At 31.6% G+C, this 21,987-nt stretch overlaps 1 protein-coding gene and 1 long non-coding RNA gene across 3 annotated transcripts; both read left to right on the top strand.

Moving 5' to 3' along the window:
- LOC137810074 (WD40 repeat-containing protein HOS15-like) lies at positions 1-10,283 on the top strand. 2 transcript variants are annotated; one of them, XM_068611195.1, is made up of 15 exons: positions 1-163; positions 230-319; positions 1,803-1,948; positions 2,065-2,374; positions 3,223-3,317; positions 3,427-3,473; positions 4,778-4,928; positions 5,345-5,408; positions 5,858-6,016; positions 6,143-6,264; positions 6,966-7,040; positions 7,222-7,275; positions 7,378-7,451; positions 8,139-8,213; positions 9,829-10,283. In XM_068611195.1, exons 2-15 carry the CDS (start codon positions 259-261, stop codon positions 10,046-10,048), a joined length of 1,653 nt encoding a protein of 550 aa, XP_068467296.1. In that variant the 5' UTR covers positions 1-163; positions 230-258; the 3' UTR covers positions 10,049-10,283. The 2 variants fall into 2 exon arrangements, with proteins under 2 accessions (XP_068467296.1, XP_068467297.1); XM_068611196.1 differs by lacking the exons at positions 1-163; positions 230-319 and having other exon boundaries at positions 1,812-1,948; positions 2,035-2,374.
- A 1,425-nt stretch (positions 10,284-11,708) lies between these two features.
- LOC137810073 (uncharacterized) lies at positions 11,709-13,159 on the top strand. Its single transcript, XR_011080835.1, has 4 exons — positions 11,709-11,849; positions 11,935-12,053; positions 12,278-12,545; positions 12,786-13,159. It is a non-coding gene; the product is annotated as an uncharacterized lncRNA (long non-coding RNA).
- Positions 13,160-21,987: the final 8,828 nt, after the last annotated feature.

Genomic DNA, 21,987 nt, shown 5'->3' with positions numbered 1-21,987 from the left:
TTGCGAAAACAAAGGCTACCAACTACACAGAAACTCAAAGTTCTGCATTGTCTTGCAGAGTGCAATTTTCCAGTGTTTTCTGCTGTAGTTGCAGCTGTCACCTAGCTAGCGAGTAACGTTCGTAGTTCCTGAGTCCTAAGCTACTACTTCCTTCGCCGTTTCGGTATTCTCTCTTCCCTTTCTCCTTTCTTGTTTCCGCAGCTGTTTGCGTAACCGTTTCTTCTCGAAGGTCACCAAGCCGTTTGCTCAGGAAGCAACATGTCCACCATAACTTCCGTTGAACTCAACTATATCGTCTTTCGCTACCTTCACGAATCAGGTTTCTTTAATTTCCTCCACCCTTCGTATTTTTTTTTTCATTCCACTGTTGTGAATTTTCTTATTATACAATTTGCCTCTCGTTTTGCTTGCTTGCTCGCTCTTATTTTGCTTCTTTGTGGTTAGTGAAATTTGAGCGGGACAGATTTTGATTTTGGGCTAATTTTGAGTTTTGGAATTCTAACGGTCTTGGCTGGTTGGTTTGACCAAGAGCTGAAAATGTTGTGGCTAATTGGTTAGGGTTGGCGACAATGGTGATTCCAAAATGGAGCTTTTAATTTTATTTTGGTTTAAGGTAGAAGGAGTGGACATTGATTGTTCTGATGCTGAAAGATTGTTCTCTGGTTTCAAGACTACAATGTTGTAGTTCTGAAGTGAAATTCTGTTTGATTTTTTCGTCTAGAGTCATGAATGTTTTGGTATTATCAATTGCTCACCCAATTCTGGGGCTGGGAGTTTAGTTGGGTTAAATAGACGTGACCAGACCCTCATTTGCAACCTAATTTCACCTCGAGATTGCAGTCTAGTTCCACTGAAATTAGACATTGTTAGGTTTTCAGTCACGATTGTTATCTACTATAAAATGCATGCAAAAAATATTACTCTAGTCCCTTGATATGCAAGAGCAAGGTTTACTGATCTAAGTTCCAATGGAGGAACTGGTAATAATTAACAAATGTTATTATATTAGTTAGTATAATATATCAAACAATATTGAACTAAACTAAAAAAAAAACATTATTCATTATTTTTCCAGTCCAAACCTGTGACCAATAGGTAACAAAGGGCAACTTTTGCATCGGACTAATCCCCATAATATTCGTGACTTTATTTTATTGACAAAGAAATTTCACTTATAAAGTCTTTACTCATAGCATACATTATTCAAAATTAATATTGAAACCAAGTTAAGTATGTCATAACGCAAAAGTTAAATAAGTATGAGCAATTTAATCTCTAGCAACAAAGGAAACTATCAGCTGCTTTGAATAGTTAAAATTTATTTCATCTCAGATTTGTAACCTTGAAACATGATATAGAAAACTCACTGGAAGAAATGTTCTTTGTATGTGTGTAGGGGTTTGTTAATGTACTTGCATTTAGTTTTTATAAGGTATATTCTAATAAGTTATAACTTCGGTTTTCTTAAAATACGCTCAAGATGAAAGTTTGTTAGTGAATCCCCCCCACCACACACACACACGAAATAAATGCTATTGCCAATTTGTCATTCATGAATTAAATTTCTTAAATAACTTTAGAAAGATAACTACGACAAATACTCCATTGTTGCAATAGTGTCAGTGGAATAAAATGGACTAGGGCATTCATTAGGGTGGGAGAAGTTCTGAAATTGATTTTAAATTTTCTTAACCAAAAAAAATTGTTTCTTTAAATTTTAATAAAGCTTTCTGTATTGATGTGAAGGGCATAATGTGCAAAGAAACTGAATTGGATTTTGGTTACTCTTGTTATAACTGCAGGTTTCATACACACTGCTTTTGCATTTGGAAATGAGGCAGGTATTAACAAAATCTCCATTGATGGAACGCTTGTACCAATAGGTGCTCTTATTAGACTTGTTCAGAAGGGGCTACAGTACTTGGAGATGGAAGCCAACTTGAGTAATGTTAGTATTCTTTATTTTAACTCTAGTTTTTACTACCGTCATAACATCCATGTGTTTGAATGGTATTTAAGCTTTTTGTACCCTAGGGTGCATACTGATCAATTGTAGCTTGCCAGTGTGATATAAACCTGGATGAAGATTTTTCATTCTTACAACCTTTGGAACTTATCACAAAAGATGTGCATGAACTTGGGAAAATGGTTAATGAAAGAAGGAAAAAACTACATAAGGATAGAAATAAGAAATCTGAAAAGGAGCATGAAGGTGGGCGAGGATGGGTAAAAGGAAAAGAAAGACATGAAAGGGCAAAAGAATGTGAAAAGGATAGAGATCAGGCAGAAAATCTTAAAGAGCTAGAACAGAAGCGTGGCAATCAGACTAGTAAAGAACTGGTCACAGATCAAGAACAGAATAAAGCTTTTGGAGGTAATCACCTGTCGTTCTTTGCTGTATGTTTGGCATTTCTCGTGGTGTAATTACATCATTTGTATTAATAATTTCCCCTGAATGTAAGTTTTCTTTATAATCCAATGTTTTACTTTTATTTTTAACTATTTTCTGTTTATGTATACAATTTTTTGCTTGTGTTAAGGTTTAATCCTTGTAAAATTTGTAGAATTGTAGTATATTTTCTTGCATGTTGTTATTAGTCTATCAGCTGATGAATGGTGGTGGACCTTGGTTCAATGGTAATGTTACTGCTGTGACCTGAAGGTGACAGGTTTAAATCCTGGAAGATGCCTCATTCTCTGTGGCCCTTGTTGTGATTATTTGGTGAATGGAGTAATGACTGATGATATATTAATGAGTTATTGATATTGTAGAGAGCTAGTAACTCCCAGCTTATTGTCATCCAGTGTTTCTTTTTTTTATTATTCAGTCTGTATCAGTCATACTTCTAAAATATTGGCTATCTGGCTTGTTTTATAAATCTAACAAAAACTACGTATCTAGGTTGCTGTTGTGATGAGTTTCATTGAACTATTAGTTTATTAGTAGCAATTTTGTGGGATTTAGGATTAGAAATGTTCTCTTTGATATCATGTATTTCTAGCCGTATGTCCTAATTCTATATCCTGATTATTTCTAGCAGAAAATTATTAATTTTTTTTTGGGGATATCCCAATGCAATTTCTAATTTAGTTGCATGTTTTTTGCAACACTGGAACCTGCCTGCTCTCTGTTAGAATTTGCAAATATTCAAATTAGTTTTCTGTTCGAATTAATTTTTTTCTTCAACAAATGAATTAAAAGTTTTCATTCATTTTTTGTAGGACCAGAGCGGATGGACATTTCTACAGTATTAACACCGCAACCATGTGAAATCCGTAGGTCAGATGTGATGGTTTTAGAAGGTCATACTTCTGAGGTGAAGTATTTCATCAATATGTTTTTGGTTTGTTTACTTTTTATATTTGCTTTCATCTGCTGTTTTCACTGTAAAACACTATTAACGGCCCTGTTTACTGTACACTTAGGTGTGTGCTTGTGCATGGAGTCCTACAGGATCTCTTCTAGCATCAGGGTAGGAATCTTCTTCGTGGTTGATTTAATTTTTTCATCAATATGTATTTATGAGTGTGTATTTTATAGCTGTACACTATATTGCTCAACTTGGATTTTCATTCGTTATTCTTCCTTTTTGATGAAGAGATGCTAAATGTATTTGGGATTTTGTGCTTGTTCAGCTTTAACACAAGTATATTGGCAAGAATGGTTGCAAATATTGTCAGAATTCTGCATTAGTTGTATACTTGAATCAGTGGTTATATTTGAGAATTTAAGGACTACTAGATTCCTGTTTTCAAAAGCAGTTGTAGTTCTTAAAAAAAGTAGAGTTTAAAAATGATTTTTTTATTCAGCTTATGCAACTTTAACATTGTTTTTTTTTATCTATAAAAACAGAAAATCCTAGCAATTTCAAATGTTCTTTAGAATTTTGTGTTATATAAACAACTGCATTCAAGGTGTCATTGAGTCAGTTATATCATAAATAGCAGTTGCATAGATAGTATATCCACAGGTAAGTTATCTTCCTCATTGGCGGATAAGACACTTTGAATCATTTGCAACTGGATTCATGGTGTCATTAAGGTATTTATGTCATAAATAGCAGTTAGGTAGATAGTATCCACAGGTAAGTTATTTTCCTCATTTGCTGGAACTTTGAAGAGGAATGTTTGAATGATTTGGGTTTAAATGGCATTCAATACATTTCACCCATCTTAAATGGCATTCAAATTAATTTTTGCTTCCATAGTGTTTAAATTAATAGTGAAGGATGTTTCTTTTGGAAGATCTCCATCTTTTCTCAAATTTTCCTTTTTTTTGCCAATTGACCCTTTGCTTTAAGTTGTTTTGCTAGATACAAAAGCAGGCTTGAAATCACATTTTTCCCCTTTCTTGAATTGATTGCTTTCTGATTTTCATAATGATATCTCAATAATTTATTTTTGCTAAGCTGAAACCATCCTTCACTTTGTAAAACTCTTTTGAAAATAATTTAATTGTGTACGTATTTGTTTTGAAGTGTTTTTAATTCACTACTGTAACTTTCACTTTTTTTTAAAAAAAAAGACTTAAAATAGGATCGAAGGGCCTTAAATTTTGTTCACAGTAAATTTGGAAAGATATGTGATGTTAGTAGGAGGAAAAGTATGTTAAATTCTGATTCTACATGTCCTTTATTTTTGTTCTGAAATATGTTTTAAAGAATGCTTTTATTGTTCTCAGACAACTTTGAAGAGAGTAAACTGTTTCAGAAATAGAGACCTGATGAATTGCTTCTTACAATATCTTTTAACTTCTCTATCATAATTTCAACTGTAGGTCTGGGGATTCAACAGCTCGTATTTGGTCAATACCAGAAGGGAGATGCAAATCTGCTTCGCTGAGTGACCCTCCAAATGTGTTTGTATTGAAACATGTTAGGGGTAAAACAAATGAGAAGAGTAATGATGTCACTACACTTGATTGGAATGTGAGTTTGATTGCATATTCTAATTTGAACTCAAGATGATTACTGATAGTGTCTTCACCCTCTCCTATTCTTTTGCTAATTTTTCTCCGTACATCTCTGTTTTTCAAACCTTCACCAGCCTCACTGAAGCAGGGTAAGTTTGTGACAAGGAAATTGTACAATAGGTCATGTTTTATATGTTTCACTTTCAAGGGAGGTTTCAGTAGGTCTGTCTGTTGTGTGAAAGCCAAGAAAAATAGATAGGAGATTTAGCATTTTATTTTTAATTCTTTTCCTCTCTCTTGGTATGCTTAGGTATTTATTTATGCATTTGTAATATTTGTATATTAATGGTTATTGTTTGTAATATTTAATATATTAAGTCATAATTATGTTTTATTTTGTGAAAAGTTTGACCTCTAGTTGCCGTAATGCAGGGGGAGGGGACACTTCTTGCAACTGGCTCATATGATGGGCAAGCAAGAATTTGGACCACCAATGGTAGGTCATTTCTTATAAACATAGACTTTCAGTAAAGCCTTTTGTAAGATATATGTGATTATAAACTTAGCAAGAATTTGGACCACCAATGGGTTTATACAACGAAATCAAACTAAGTGATTTAGATGATAAGGAATTTTAAACTTTAACAACTTTTATATGCTAACATGCACCAGTTGAATGTTTCAGTGTATCTGTTTTGTGTGAATACCCTTGTTGTTTGTCGTATGTGTTCAGATCTTAGTTTTTTTTTCCTGTATATAAAATCATCATTTTTATTGTTGTTTGCTTTACCTGTTGGAAAGCTGTTGCATAAGTTATGTTGGAAGAAATGTGAATTTAATTTTGAGTTGGGCCAAACCTCTCCTCTAGGATCTATTGCAGCACAAAACTCAACACTCAATTATTATTTTGAATTTTGATCATGCAGCGGTGTTATTTTTTACCAGGTGAACTGAGCAGTATTTTAAGCAAACACAAGGGACCCATATTCTCTTTGAAGTGGAATAAGAAAGGTGATTATCTTCTCACTGGAAGTTGTGACCAATCCGCAATTGTATGGGATGTGAAAGCTGTGAAATGGAAACAACAATTTGAATTTCATTCAGGTAAAATTTTAAATACACCCTTCTTTACAAGGTGGAATTTTATAGTATGAAAAGAACTCTTTCCGATAATATTTTAAACCATTTTTATTGATAACTTATGAAATTTGGGTTTTCTATGCTGTTTAGGTTGGACACTTGATGTTGACTGGCGCAACAATGTGTCATTTGCAACAAGCTCAACTGACACTAAAATACATGTATGCAAGATTGGCGAAAACCTCCCAATTAAAACTTTTGTTGGCCATCAGGTTCATACACCTCACCTCATTTTTTTAAAAGATTATGCTATGCACGGTTACATATGATACTGAGATTACACCTATGGGAGGGAGAGGTTAAAAATGGAAAGTATGGGTAATTGTACTGATTGATGGATGATCCTGGGATAGTGCTTTGGCGATGAATCCATTCCCTACTTTATTGATAAGAAGTTTAAAAGGCCTAGCCTTGTTTGGCAATGAATCTATGTACATCCTTGAGGTGGTGCTTTGAAGATGAATCCTGATAGAAAAACAAGGACTGTCTTATTTATATCTAAGAAATTGCAATTCAAGGGATCTATTTGTGCACGTATTACTTCCCCATACAAGCATTCCCTGCACACTCCTTTTTTCTAGCAGCGTAGTTTGAGGCCTTATCTAACTTGTATCTTCTAGAATGTCTTTTGGGTAAACCTGGGCATATCAAATATGGCTGGACATGCTGGACTGGGAGGACCCCAGTCTTATTCTAATATATTGTAGTGCTAACAAATCTTGATTTGCTAAGTTGTCATTTCCTAGGTGGCCTTATAAAAATCTACAGACAGCAAAGTCAGTAGTTAATGATCTGCTTGATTACTGAATTCTGTGTAACTAGCTTTATAGGTCCTGCATTAAGTTTTCATTAAAATGCAATCTAGTGCTTGGATAAGCTTTTACTGTCTAATGATGGCCTTTCACAATTTCAGAGTGAAGTTAATTGTATCAAATGGGATCCCACTGGTTCATTATTGGCCTCTTGTTCTGATGATATGACGGCAAAGGTAACATCACTCACTGTTATGGTTTACTTTATCATTATATAATAGCTTTTTTTTTTGGTACTGGATTTTGCAATCTGACCTTTTATGGAATTTTTTTATCAGGTAAATATGTATTCTTGCTGAACTAATTGTAAAATTATTGTGTTTGTGCGCTGTATGTTTGCCATTTATTGTTTTGTAGGTATGGAGTATGAAACACGATAAATATCTTCATGATTTTAGGGAGCATTCCAAGGTACCATTTATGAATATTTCTTGATGTCAGTGTATTTATATTTCCTTTTGAATTTTTCATATATTATGTAGATAGTTAGAAAACTGAATAATTATTTTGTAGGAGATATATACTATCAGATGGAGCCCAACTGGTCCTGGTACAAATAACCCTAATAAAAATTTGGTGTTGGCTAGGTATGTTAGTTGCTTGAAGTTAGATTCATTTCTCTTGAGCTTTTAAAATGCATTTGTTAGCAACGTCTTGTTTGGTACTATAGAATCCTGTGCCATCTTTGGCATGTTACTGATTCCATTCCAGTTGATGTGTGCATAATGCTCGTAGTTGTTAACTTTTTAATTGATGATGGGACACTTGTGATTATCTAAAAATAAATTGTATTAGATCAGACAATGTATAGCATTTTATCTTGCTGTGCCAGTTTCAGAAACTCCTAGAGAAAACTGTGATGCAGCATGTGACCACTAATTTCCTACTTCCCTATAATTAGTTTCTGTTTTGATTCTGTTTCTAATGAGTGTCCTAATTTTCCTTTTTAAGTTAGTATCTTAGTTTCCTTATTTCGATGCCATTCTATTTAAAGCCCGAGGAGTAATTGAAACAATCTTCTGGTTTATTATCAAATCTCCGTGTGTGCTTTGAGTCGAACATTCTTGAAATAATCATCCACTAATTGAAAGCTCTTTTTTTCCCTCGAATGTAATGTTGTTGTCTTGTAGTTTGCTTTATGTTGATCAATGACCTATGTGCGGGTGCATATATACATGCAATCATGTTTCCTTGCGTTTTTTTAATATATTTTTCTTAATACTAGACTAAGTTTTTTTGTTTATTTTAAGCGACCTAGTCATCTTTATGTGCAGTGCATCATTTGATTCAACAGTAAAGCTCTGGGATGTGGAACTTGGGAAACTTGTCTACAACTTGAATGGACACGGGTATGGTTTGTTTAGCTTTGCTTTATTTATGTATGAGATAAATTGTTCGGCTGAGAAGGTATCGTCTTTGTTGTATGAACGCTCCTTGATGAGATTTTTGTATATGTCCTTAGTTGTTTGTTCGTGGTTGCTCTCGATCTTTGTCCTCGGTCCGGGATGGGAGAGGGTACCTGCAAAAGGTTCTTCGATGCTCAAATTAGAACTCAGTATTCGGTGGTTGGAAAAATAAATGATATTAGAAAGCATACCTGAACATGGATGTGGTTAACTTATTTATAGAGCCAAGATGGACTCATGGGGTGTCGAGTCCGATTAGCATGAATACCTTATGTGAGTTGATTTTAGAATTGCACATGTTTTTAGGATTTTCACTTGGATTATGATTTATGATTAACATGATATGGTGAAACTCAGTGAAGATTGTCACTGCACACGAACTTAACTAAGAAGTGGTTAAGTAAGTGTGAGTGTTCTCTTCAAAAGAGCAAAGGAAAAACGCAATATACTAGATGATGGATGATGAGCACGAAATTAAAGAGAAGCCAATATAAATGGCGGAATATAAAAGAGACATAACCAAAGAATGGAAGAACATAGGTGAAAATGAAAGGAAAATAAAGGAAAGAGTAAGATGAGAGGAAGCTTATGGATATGGAGAAGATGGTAGTGAATCACGCCACTTGGGGGAGAAGTCGCCACTTAGAAGCAACTTTTGCTCAAGATAAGACTCAAAGAGAATTGGAAAAACACTCAGGAAATCACCCTGATAAAGTTTCTTTACTCAAAAGTCAATGTAATTTACAAGAGGGAAGACACTATTCATAGATATAAGTGCCTTGGAGAGGAAGAGAGGAAGGTTAGGGACGTAAATGGTTACAAGCTTATAGAAACTAGGTCAAATGTGAGTACATGGGTGAGTCTTCTAGAATCTAGGTCAAAGTGAGCACATGGGTAATCTTCTATAAACTTATTTTTTTTCTAATTGGGTCAATGTGAGCCCAATTGGTTACAAATTAAAATTGTTTTAAAAATACTAGAATGAAAAATAATTGATACTCTGTCCCATGTCCGGTTGTTCTTCTCCTAAGGATCTTCTGATGGATGATGGAGCCTGTGTCTCCATCTCAGATGTTTGACCTAGTCTTGAATAGTCATTTGAGCTCGTGTTCAACTTCTTGTAAAGTTGGGTCATATCAATATCATTATTGTATTAGTTTGACTTTTAGGTCCGACTAATTAAGCTAATCTTAGTAGATATGGAAATATTTTAAGGGCCGATGTGTTCATTGTATGCCAAGCACATCTCGGCCTATACAGTACATACCATTAAGTTTCTCCTCCCAGCCTCTTTCCCTTTTGTTTGAAAGTGATCAATTTTATACGCGACTCATCAGCTTGAAGCTTGTAAGTTCCATTTTAGTTTCAACCGAGCTTAATTGAATTTTCTTAGAATCCAAACTTCTTGTTTATCTGGTGATAAATGTATACCCGTGGTCCTGCAAATTGGATTCTTTTGGTAGAAAACATTTCAAATTTAGTAAAGGAGGCTGTTAATTCACTCTCTTTGAATATTACCAATCCCCTTGATTCCAATTTTGTTTATTTGTTCCTACAGAGATCGTGTATATTCTGTTGCATTCAGTCCCAACGGTGAGTATTTAGCCAGTGGGTCTCCTGACAAATCGATGCTCATATGGTCCTTGAAGGAAGGCAAGATCGTTAAAACCTACAGTGGTGATGGCGGCATTTTCGAGGTGTGCTGGAATAAGGAGGGTAACAAGATCGCTGCATGTTTTGCCAATAATACAGTTTGCGTTTTGGATTTCAGAATGTAAGAATCTATGGAAGTGTACTACGCTCCATTGGGTGGATAGTTTTCCTGTCTTAACCATAGTTGTAGGCATAACTTGTTGGAGCGTACTCTCCATGAAAAAAAATGTATAGATTGAGTTGGAGACATCGTGTTTTGTCATTGCACTCCCTGTGCTATTCAAAGTTAAAACCATACTACAGTACATCGTGAAGCATTCGTTTAACATGATAAAGGAGTTTGACTTCATATTTTCTCAATTTTTTAGACAAGTTTCATTGTAAAATTTATCAAATATAAATTTACAAAATATTGGCTTTTATGATAAAATTATTATTGAATAAATATTTATTTAGTGTTCAACAATTTATCGCATATCTAATTTTGTAATGAAGTCAATGCTCTTCAGGCAAAACGCATTACAGTCACTAATAAACACTACAACATCACATTGGTTGAAATTCATATAGATCTTATAGTCTGACTAATTAAGGTTGTGTTATCTGATGAATGAGACTTATTAATAGAATTTCATGAATTTTATTTAGTAAAAATTTAAGTGAAAGCTTCTTAACAATGTGATTAATTTACTCGCCTACTTTAAATATTAAATATTTTACATAAAATTAAAATAAATATTAAAAAAAAATTCATCATTCAACTTAATAACTAATTTAATATGCAAGGCGTTATTTTCCTATTGTTTTTTCTTTTACCTCCGTATTCTCTTAATTCCAAAATTACGCACCAAAATAATGTTAAGTTTATTATTTTTATTTATAGATTATATAATCTGTAGATGTTTTGAATTATACAATTTAAAATATAATTTTAAATGAAATAATTTAATTTTTTTTTATCAAATATGTTTTGAGTTATATAATCTAAAATATAAAGTTATATTTTAAATTGTGAAGTTTGAAATATAAATATATTTTAAATTTTAAATTATATAATATACAAGATATTTGATAATTTAGTTCGAAGTTTGGAATTTTAAATTTTTTATTAAATAACTTTTTAACTTTATAATTTAGAATATAAAATTAAAGATAAATAAAACTTTTCATAAAAAAAAAAAGTAAGGTGATAAAGGAAGGGCTGCTTCTTCCTGCACCCCTACGTTTTTCTTCCTACACCCCCACAATTTTGTAAATCCCAAAACTGACCTTCACCTTATTTCGAAAGCAACTTGTTGATTTTCGGATTGCTGAATCTAGAAGTCTAATTTTTGTTACGGATTGATGGATCTGGGAGATTATCGGATTCATCAATCCGGAATATTTATGGATTTTCCAATCTAGAATGCTAAAAAATAAATGCGGATTTCCCATTTTGTAAAATTACCGAATTGCATTGTCCGGAAGAAGAAAGAGTAGTGTGAATTTTATGTGTATTTTAGGGTTTTTAAAAAATAGTAGGGATATTATTGTCTTTGCATTACATTGTGGGGGTGCAGGAAGAAAAATGTAGGGGTGCAGGAAGAAACGGTCTAAAGGAAGAAAACGCCGTAACAAAAGGGCCATTGCTCAATCTTTCTGGGCCAGTCCAGTCCAATGTGGGCTTGTTGATCTGACAACAACCACACTAGGGTTTAGCTCTTCCTCACACGGTGCCTAAACCCCTAATCTCGTGTTCCATTTCCGGACAGAGCAAAATCAAAGAAATGGCGTGGCGCGGTGGATCTCTCTCGAGGTCGTTACTCTCCGCCGCAAGAACCATACCTACTCGTTCCTCTGCTTCTCGCCTTCAACATTCTTCTTCCCCTTCCCTTCGCTCTCACCTTCTCCACCCTCGCCGCCCCCTCTTTACACTCCCCAGGTAAGGTAACTTGTGGTCATTTTCCTTGTGACCTATTTTTTTATAATTATTCAATACTTTTTCTTCTAAATTATAGTTTTATTTCTGCAGGACAATTGGAATTCTCGGCTGCACGCAATCGCTGTTGCCTCTGCACAGCGCTGACGCCGCTGCTCGTCTCACTTCTCACATCTCCGTCGGATCGCGCGCTTGCTGCGAATTGTCCCAGGGTACTCTTTCCTTCCAAAATTTTTATTTCTTATATTAGTGCGGCATGTTTCTTTCCTTGCAATGTACTATTATTTTCTCTGTATATTCTACACTACGGTTACGTGTTGATTTCCGAAAAAAGTTTACTAAAAGTATAGATCGGTAATGAATAGGAGAAAAAGTAATGTGGAATCCTTAGAAAAAAAATTCAATTGTGTATTTATAGAGTCTTTGTTTCCAACAGGTACTTGAACAGACTTTAGAGAATGTATCAGTTGTGATTATACGTTTGGCTGGACGCGAAATGGTGGCTAATGCTGTAAAGCAGGAAGCCTGTTGGAGGTTTGGGTAGTTCGATTGAGAAACATAATCATTTGTATGAATGATAAATAAAATACACAACATATCCTTCTAATTGCAACTTTTCAGGTTAAATTGATCAGCATGAACATTGTTTTGGAATGAACTTATGTGTTCTATAAATGTGAATTGGCTTCCCATTACTGGATAAGGTAGTTGCAACAGTTTTACACTGCTTACATAAAATTAGAAAGTTTTATAGTGTTGGTTAAATCTGTGTTTCTGCTTAATATTATTATCGGCACTCATAAATATATATTGGATCAGTAAGGATCTTAGAGCTTGCAACAACGTATAACATTCCCATGAGGAATGATTCTGAAGAGAGAATTGCCTCTCTTATTGATGGTAACAGATTGACTCTCACCATGTCAAATTTCTGTTTTCACCAGGTTGGCATGTTCACAGGTCAACTCTTGGAACTCACATGTTACCTAGATGAAGGAAGCACTCTCGTTTTTTGTTTTTTTTGCTTTGATACCTACTGGTGTCAATCAAGTAGTCCAAGCAATTTTCTTGTATGCCCACATTGCATACATGATTGACTTCTCAAAAATGACTTGATCTTTAGTTGATGTGGAATTTTCAACTCACATCCTCACGCTGAGAGTGACAACATGTGTGTGAGACCTATATATGTATAGGTGGTCTGATAGCAAGTGGCTTGATAAGTCCAACAAACACTCGATAGGAGAGACTTTAAATAGCTCTCATATTAGGAAGTGGACTTTAAAGTCTAACTCAATCTCATAAAACTGGATTATAAGATGAATTTTGTATCCATTTATATACTATGACTCCAACATGATAGTAGGACGAATCTCAATTTGTGCGTCGAGCGATTATTTAGCTTAAGTCATTTTTGCTTTAGGTTTGACAATTTCCTAGCACCTAGTTCAAGCTATTTTCGTTGCTATCTTGAACGATTACATAGTTAGCTATACTATACATGTATTAGATATGATACAAATTAACTTTAGCTATGACTTGTAAGATTACATATGTATAGAAATTCATAAAACAATAAGTATATAACTACAGTTATGTGTATTCAAAGAAGAACACAATTTTTGGACATTAATTTTAAAAATTATAAATAATTGTTGTCAAAGCTAGAATTATATCAATTTCGTTCCTTTGTTGGAGTCATTCATAAAGAGGGTAATCTCCATTTTTGGTTTACCAGAGGACAATGCTTCTATTTTTTATATTATAGATATGCCTGAGTGTTTTTATAATGGCAGCTATATAGGATTTTACTTCTATATATGGAGGGAATTTACAATTTTGTCAATGGTCTAGATACCTTCTTAGATCTTCTTAGATGTTTATTGGTGAAATAAAAGTATTGGCTTTGGATAACCTAGTATCAGTATTGGATAAGTAAATTGAAGTATTGACGTTTGGATAAAAAATAGTTACGGGCAATTTTAGTTTTTGGTTAGGCTTGGTGATATTTCGTCAGTTTGGTCTTGTCTTTTATTGAAGTTCATTGGGGTCATCACTACTCATGAGTGGCATTAATTGGAATACTAGTGAAATTAATTGGATTCTGTAATATGTTCAACCATTTCATATATCTTTGATTACCAGTGTTAGACTCACTACTTTGGCCTCTGACTTGTTTGATAACACCTCGCATAATCCTCAACTTGCAGAGGGCCGAATCAGTACGCATAATAATAAAAAAAGGTGTTTCTTCTTACACCTCATTAATTTCAGAACCTGAATTTCAAAATAGTTGTTCTAGAAACACCGGTCAAGAAATGTTATTTTGAAATATTTTTTTCTCTCTTTTTGACTTTTACATTATGAAAATTAAATTTTAAAATTGATGAGATAGAAGAAATTTGATTTCAAAATTAAATTTTGCAGACCAATGCTGTATGGTTCGGTTCACATTGTCATCCTTACCATTTTCATATTTAGAGAAGGATATGCTATTAAGAAAAAATAAAAGGAAGAAAATGGGAATAGAGAGATAAAGAGAGACCGAAGAAGAATAATTGACATAGAGTTTCAGAGATTTACTTCTTAGATATAAAATTTACAACTTTAAATAATTAAAATATTTTCTAAAATTACCAAAATATCAATTTCTTTTTAAACTTCCTAACACTCTATCATTAAGTCATTTCAAATTATCTTAAAAAATAATGATTCTTAAAATTCTTCATTTAAACTACCGTAATAGTAATATGTTTATTTTGCCTATTTTTTTATGTTTTTAAAAAAATCATACTCTACTCGATATATACATAGATTCTTCATCATTGTTTCAGAAGGAAAAACTAATATATAATATTATAAAAGGTTTTATCTTAATGATATGTAATGCAAGATGTAAATTATAAAAATAAACTACAAATTTAATGGGAGGATAAAATATCAAGTTTTATCCGATTCAGGACTGGTCATTGTTGCTTGTACATGTTTGCTTCCTATTAATCCTCATGACTTGTTAGGCTGGCCGACGGGGTTTGAATATTTGATTTGAAGTTTGAAGTTTGAACAAATTATGGAATAATATAGAATTTTTGTTCTTTTCGAATCTTAAAACATGCTTCGATTCGAAAATGTTTTCAACGATAATTTTTCCCCAATTCACGAACCTTCGAAAGTGAGAATCAAACACGATGGAGGATATAGGACTTTTTTACTGGTTGGCATCAATCAATTAAAATTCTCACTATTTCCCAAAGTCATTCCTCTTACAATTTTTTTATTGCTTTTGAAGTGCCTCTTTAGTGTACCGTCTAGAAGTAATTTTCCCACTTTTCAATAGTAAATACACGTTTATATTATTTTTAAAATCAATATGTACCTTTTACCCATTAACATTTAGTAAGAAATATATTTATTTCGTGTTTATTCTAAAGATAATTTGACTTCAAATAACTATATTTTCATGTTATAAAAGATAATGAAAAATAAAAGAAAATGTTAAAAGTATTTTTAATGAGAGCTTTGTTGGTCTTTAGGAACATTTCATTAAAGCTATAATTGCTATTTGTTCTTTGTGTGATATCTGATAAATGTTATTGATTTAGAGTTTATTCTTGTGATATTATTTTTATTAATTGATATCAGAGTTCCAATTGTGGACACTACTTTCGTGAAGCACTCGTACCCCATAGATGGATTGGGATCTCTCTGCATACTACCTCTAACCTCATGTTCTTTATTGTGGTTTATTTTGCCCACTATGTGATTGAATCAAACAGTGTTGATAGTTAGTCGCTATTCTCCTAAATAATCTTTATCATATTCTCTTCTCCTTCAGCTACAAGCAGTATAACATCATCTCCCAAATATCTCTGACGAATGAAATACAATTCATTAAGGACGAAGATTTGATGTATTGTCTCGATGTTGGTTAATTCATGGACTCTCCCATAAGTGCTAGTCTTCTTCGTTCCCTCCTCACCACTTGAGATATGTTTTATTGTTTGTTGATTTTAGTCTGCCAACACAGATCTTCATGTTTCCGATCCAAATTTTATCCAATTCTTTTTCAAAATCCTGCGGGTTATCTATCCCTTCGTACCTAACAAAATCAAACCTTTGAGCCCTCTGATTCATCCTCCTTAGAATCCAACCTAATATATGGAGTATAGTATGTATATTGAAAAATATGAACTCAATTACATTAGTTCAATTTAACAAACATCACATAGACATTTGTACCGTTTGGGACTTGTTCGGTCAATGGGTCGAGTTCGCCGACTCGAAGAGACAATAGAACAATCCTTGTGTTATGGTACTACCATAAAAGCCGGTCTTGGATCGTATATCCTGAACGAGTAACGCAGTAATTTGGACCTAAAGGGTGACATCTAATCTAGTGAATAAAATCTCAGGATGTGATTTTAATGCAGAATATTCTCGACTACATTACATAAATGTTATGTATAATATCTTCAATTATATCACATAAATATTATACTGTGTAACATACCGATTATATTACATAAATGTTTTGCTATGTAATATCCCGATTATATCACATAAAAGTTTTGTATAATATCCCCGATTACATCACATAAATGTTTTGCGTAATATCTTTGTGATAATGTTTTGCGTAATATCTTTGATTACATCACATAAATGTTTTGCGCAATATCCATATATCCACCATTATATCACAAAAATGCTTTGATATCCTTTATTATATTACATAAATGCTCCGGTTATATTACAGAACACTCTGATTTATATACATGATATTTAGATTTTATGAAAAGATACTATAATATGCCACATTAAAACCTGGAGAAACCAGAATCAAATGGAATACTCTCAACTCGAGTCTTAGCACTATATTCCCTATATATCCAAAATTCGATGCTCTTACTTATTGACTTGAGCATCAGAGTATTTTTTTATAGGTAGAGTCTCCACTTTCTTTGAAAGCTGAATCATTAGAGTTGAAAGAGATATCACTTGTAGCTCATCCGGATTCCAACCGACCTCATTTTAGCGAAAACAAGATTATACAAGTATAAAATATTGATATTAAACTTAAAACCCCATATTAAAACTAAATCGAATAAAACTTCTAATAAAAAACCACATAAAACTGATATTTTAGAAACTAGAGATTGGTTATATGACAGTGAGATGTTTTAATTTATAATTCTTAATTAGTTGAAGAATAAAATGGTCTTTCATAATACTGCCTGTTGGACCCCTAGAAGGAACTCTTTATAGAGCAATACCTTCTTTTTCTCTTAGTTTATTATTAATGTCTAAACACATGATGAGATATACGAAAATGCTTTGGTATCAAAATAGCATTAATGTATAAAAAAAAGCATTAATGTTTTGTTTTTTATTACACTAGTCCACAATACTGGGATAGCATGTATGCTAAATATTTTAAGTTTTAGCGGCTTCTAATCATTGATTTTTCTAATTACTATTAAATTCTGATTCCGGATAAGCTCTGCTATCCAATTCACCTAAGATTTCCAAAACCCCTTTAAATCTATTGCATTATAAAAATAAACGATAAACTCATACTTAATTTAAATGAAAGAGACAATTATATTACTTAGATCCCTATCTAGCTTCTGTGTTTCTTTATATTATGCCTTATATTCCTTTCATTTATATTGTTTTTGACAAAATTTAAAATCTTTAGAAAGAAAATCAAAAGAGATTTTTTTTTTCTAAATAAAAATTTTCATATTAAGTATTATTGTACAACTTGACATTTTAGCTATGGTGATACTTCAAGTAACAACAATCATTTACATCATATGAAAAAAAAGTATTATTGAAAAATAAATTTACCACTCTAAAATTTGAAATTGTTTTCTTTAAAATATTTATGCATCATAATTTTATTTTTTTTGTCTTCACAGATAACATTAATTGTTGAATTATCAATAAAAATAAAAATAAAAAACAAAAATATTGAAGAAAATATTTTAGGATTATAATACTACAAGTTATAATTCTATATATATACTACAAGAAAATCATGAAATAAAAACCAATTTTTAGATACCAAAATAATTAGTTGAAAGTTACTATTACAACTAATTATTTTAGTTTCTAAAAATTGATTTTTATTTCATATTTTTCTTGAAGTGATAACAGTCTGCTATAATAGCCTAATAAAAATAGTTGTTGGTATAAATTATGTCACCTATCACTTTTAGAAACTGTGGTTTAAAAATATTTTACAAAATGAAGTATTCAAATAATAAGAATATGCATCCCTAACCACGAACATAAGGGAATATTGAAAGGTACTTTTCACTTCTCTGCCTCATATTTCTATTTAATTATGAAAAAGAAAAATTAAATTTAAACATTTTTAGATACATAATTAGACTATTAGGCAAGTAAAAGCTCACAGACGTCACGGGTATAACGAGTCCATTTCCTTTAATTTAAGTGTGTGTTGTGTTGTGTTGTGCTGCATGTGACGCATCTGTGCTAATTCTTTAAAACTTGACAGAGGCGTTAAGTTTTAAATTATTGAACGTGAATTTAAATTAATTTGAATCGAATGATAAGTTTTAGATAAAATATTTTTCAGTGAGAATAATTAGCCCTGTGATGGAGTAAAAAATAAACAGAAGCAAAGGCATTTGATAAGAAGGAATATCCAAACATGGCTTATGATTTTAAAATAGTGAAAGTGATTCGGAGTGAAAAAATTCTACGGTCATGTGTCACGCATTTTACTTTCAAAAGTGCTTATTCTCGTGTTCCAATTTTTAATTAGCTTTACCAAATGTTTTGCTGGCCCGAACTAACCACATGGATTTGATTCTTCACGGAATTTCTTATGGATATTTGATAAAACCAAGGCCATTAAACTTTAATTCTTTCATTCAAACTCACCTTAATCACTTCCTTTTAAATAAAACTAATGACATTGACGTTCACTTTTTTTATTTAACCACCAATCATGCTCAAAACATTAATTTCATGTACCCTAAACATTTCTCTTGCTTGCTGCAATACGGAATACATTGAGTAATAATTATTTGTCATTTACCGTATATAATAAAGAGAAATACCTGTAATTTATGAAACTCAAACACTCTTTTTAAATGATGTTAGCGTGTTGGTGTCCGATACTCGTATTAGACACCGACACTCGTATGACACCTGTAGACACGTATCTGTGAAGTGTCCAATTCAAAAAATATTTGTTAGATTTCTGATAATTCTAATACGGTTTGAACACAACTTTAAAAAGGAAAAATACATTAATTTTCTCAAAATTCAAATTTTATTATATAAATTGTTATTATGATTATAAAAATAAGAAATAAATCATTGTGAACCAGTAATAAAAAATATCTTTCTACTCCAAAAAATAATTTGAAATATCCTTGTGCACATAAATATTTATTGTCAATTTATATAGTTTATAATTATATAATATATAGATTCGTGTCCCCGTGTCCTACATCTTAGAGATTTTACGTATCTCCATATCTGTATCCGTGTCGTATCAGTATTTATTTCAGTGTTTGTGCTACATAGCCTCCGTAAGATTCTTTATAACTATATGTTTCTACACACACAAATTATTAATACGTGTATGTTTATCACTTTTCTATAATAGATATCCATCAAACGAAAAAAAATGACTATTATTAACTAATTAATGAAATTTTATAAATGTCAGCATTCTGATTAAACACGTACTCCCTACAGTTTTTTTTCTCTTCAAAGACCCTAATTCACCTTCTGTGAGAGGTAATTTAGCAAATAAATAAATATTTATTCTCCATTTAGCATTCTATACAATATAAAAATTATATATCCTTCGATAAGGGCTTATTTATCCTTCGATCGTTTCATATTCTCTAATTTAACTGGCAATATTATCCTTTTTGAAATATTCCGTTTATACAGTTATCATACACATGCGTTTTTGTTTTTTTATTGACAGAATAAAAGTAATAAACACATGTATATCATGGAAATAATAAGTCTATATATAAATCATTATATTTATTATAATATAAGTATATAATATTTATAATTCGTTATAATTATTATAATATTTGTTAGCAGAGGAAATCTTCTTACACGACCCATTAACAAATCGAAAATATTAATTTAACAATTACATATTTAAAGTCACCCATTTATAATCTTTTAAAATTCCTTTATCTTCTCTCGTAAACGCACATTTCAATAAAATATTATTTTTTCTTTTACCCTTAACAGTTATAATATAAATCAATTAACTATTGAATTTTCAACATATGGACTTAATACAATTATTTATGTTACATTCTTTGATTGAGGAGAAGAATATGGTGAAAAAAATATGTATCTTTTCTGTCAATTATTAACTAGGAAGAAAAAGGGATTATTATTGACATTGAAAACAACTCAACTACACCAAAATAATATTATTTATTATGTCTCATTGCATTTGTCATTTTTTTTAAATTTTGTCAATTTTATATTTATTAATTTTAGTTATCTTTATTACATTTAATTTTTATTTCTTCTAACTATTTTAAATTTTTAATAATTACAGTACTTATATTCGTATTTTGTAATAACAGATTTAACATGCACTACTAGAAAATCATGAAATAGAAACTAATTTTTAGTGACAAAAAATAATTAGTTGTTATCAATACAAGAAAATCATGAAATAGAAACCAATTTGTAGAAACCAAAATAATTAGTTGCAATAGTAACTAAATTAGAAACCATTTTAAAAACTAAAAAGAAATTTGGTTTCTAAATTAGTTTCTATTATTGTTAAATAGTTTCTAAATTGATATCTAATTAGCAACCAAGGTTTTTGCTACCAAATTTAGAAACTAAATAATTGGTAGTTAAAACATTAGTTGCTAATTAGATACAAATTTAGAAACTATTTAACAATAATAGAAAATAATAGAAACTAATTTAGAAACCATTTTTTTTTTAGTTTCTAAAATGGTCTCTATTTTAGTTTCTATTGTAACTAATTATTTTGGTCTCTAAAAATTGGTTTCTATTTCATGATTTTCTTGTAGTGTATAGTAACTAAACTAGATACCATTTTAGAATTAAAAAAAAATTGTTTTTAAAATTAGTTTCTATTATTATTAAATGGTTTCTAAATTAGTATCTAATTAGCAACCAAGTTTGTCTACCAAATTTAGAAAGTAAATAATTGGTAGTTAAAACCTTGGACCAATTTAGAAACCATTTAACAATAATCGAAACTAATTTAGAAACTATTTTTTTTTAATTTCTAAAATGGTTTTTAATTTAGTTACTATAACAACTAATTATTTTTTTTCTCTAAAATTGGTTTTTATTTCATGTTTTTCTTGTTGTAGTGATTATACCAAAAATTTATAATTTTTTATAATTTAAAATTGAGATTTTTTGTAAATCGCAGAAGGTGACCTACTTGTTAACATAGAAATACGAATGGAAAAGTATCTGTGTATCTTTTGTGTGAATTCTTAACTACAAAGAAAAATGGGTCTGCCATGATCACGCGTGAAATGTGTCCTTGACTCTATTTTCACCAAGTCCTTTGCTTCACTAATTCAAACCCTAGTCTTTCAACCTACATCTAAGTCTTGTATCCATTAGACAACTTTGGCAAAACATACATTAGTTGTCACCGACATCAACACGTGTTCTTCCTTTCCACTTTAACGCAGGACCACTCCCCACTAATCACATTTAACACCTACGCCCCTTAAATTTTTACTATGACTTCTCTAACACTTCTAACTCTCAACCATTTCTCATCTTCAAACTCATCATCATCATTCACCTATTCACAACACTTAGCCACATCAGATTCGCTTTCAAAGTTTCAAGACTGAATGTGTTTGAATGAAGTTTAAAGGAACCTAACGGCTTATCAGCACATGTCAAAGAGAGACACAACGAGGTTACGGAAATGGTCCTGTGGAAGAACTGGTCCAATTAATGTATTTTACGAAGAATATTCAAACTAGGTTTCTTGACGGCACCACACTCTATAGTACTACGTAATGTTGCTTGAAAAAAATGCAGTCAACAATATCATAGAGCCAATTGGGTTCCTATATTGAATCGTGTTTCTTTTGTTTTACAAAAAAAACCTAAGCCAGATTA

This window comes from Phaseolus vulgaris, chromosome 2 (assembly GCF_000499845.2).
Source record: "Phaseolus vulgaris cultivar G19833 chromosome 2, P. vulgaris v2.0, whole genome shotgun sequence".
NCBI classification, from domain to species: Eukaryota; Viridiplantae; Streptophyta; class Magnoliopsida; order Fabales; family Fabaceae; genus Phaseolus; species Phaseolus vulgaris.
The sequence above is the reverse complement of the archived record's forward strand: the minus strand, read 5'-3'. Positions and strand labels throughout refer to the sequence as shown.

Excerpts from the sequence above, each read along its gene's own strand:
- LOC137810074 (XM_068611195.1), top strand. The coding sequence starts at position 259 with ATGTCCACCATAACTTCCGTTGAACTCAACTATATCGTCTTTCGCTAC. Across the intron at positions 2,375-3,222 it reads ACAGAATAAAGCTTTTGGAG|GACCAGAGCGGATGGACATT; the intron begins GTAATCACCTGT and ends CATTTTTTGTAG. Across the intron at positions 4,929-5,344 it reads TCACTACACTTGATTGGAAT|GGGGAGGGGACACTTCTTGC; the intron begins GTGAGTTTGATT and ends GCCGTAATGCAG.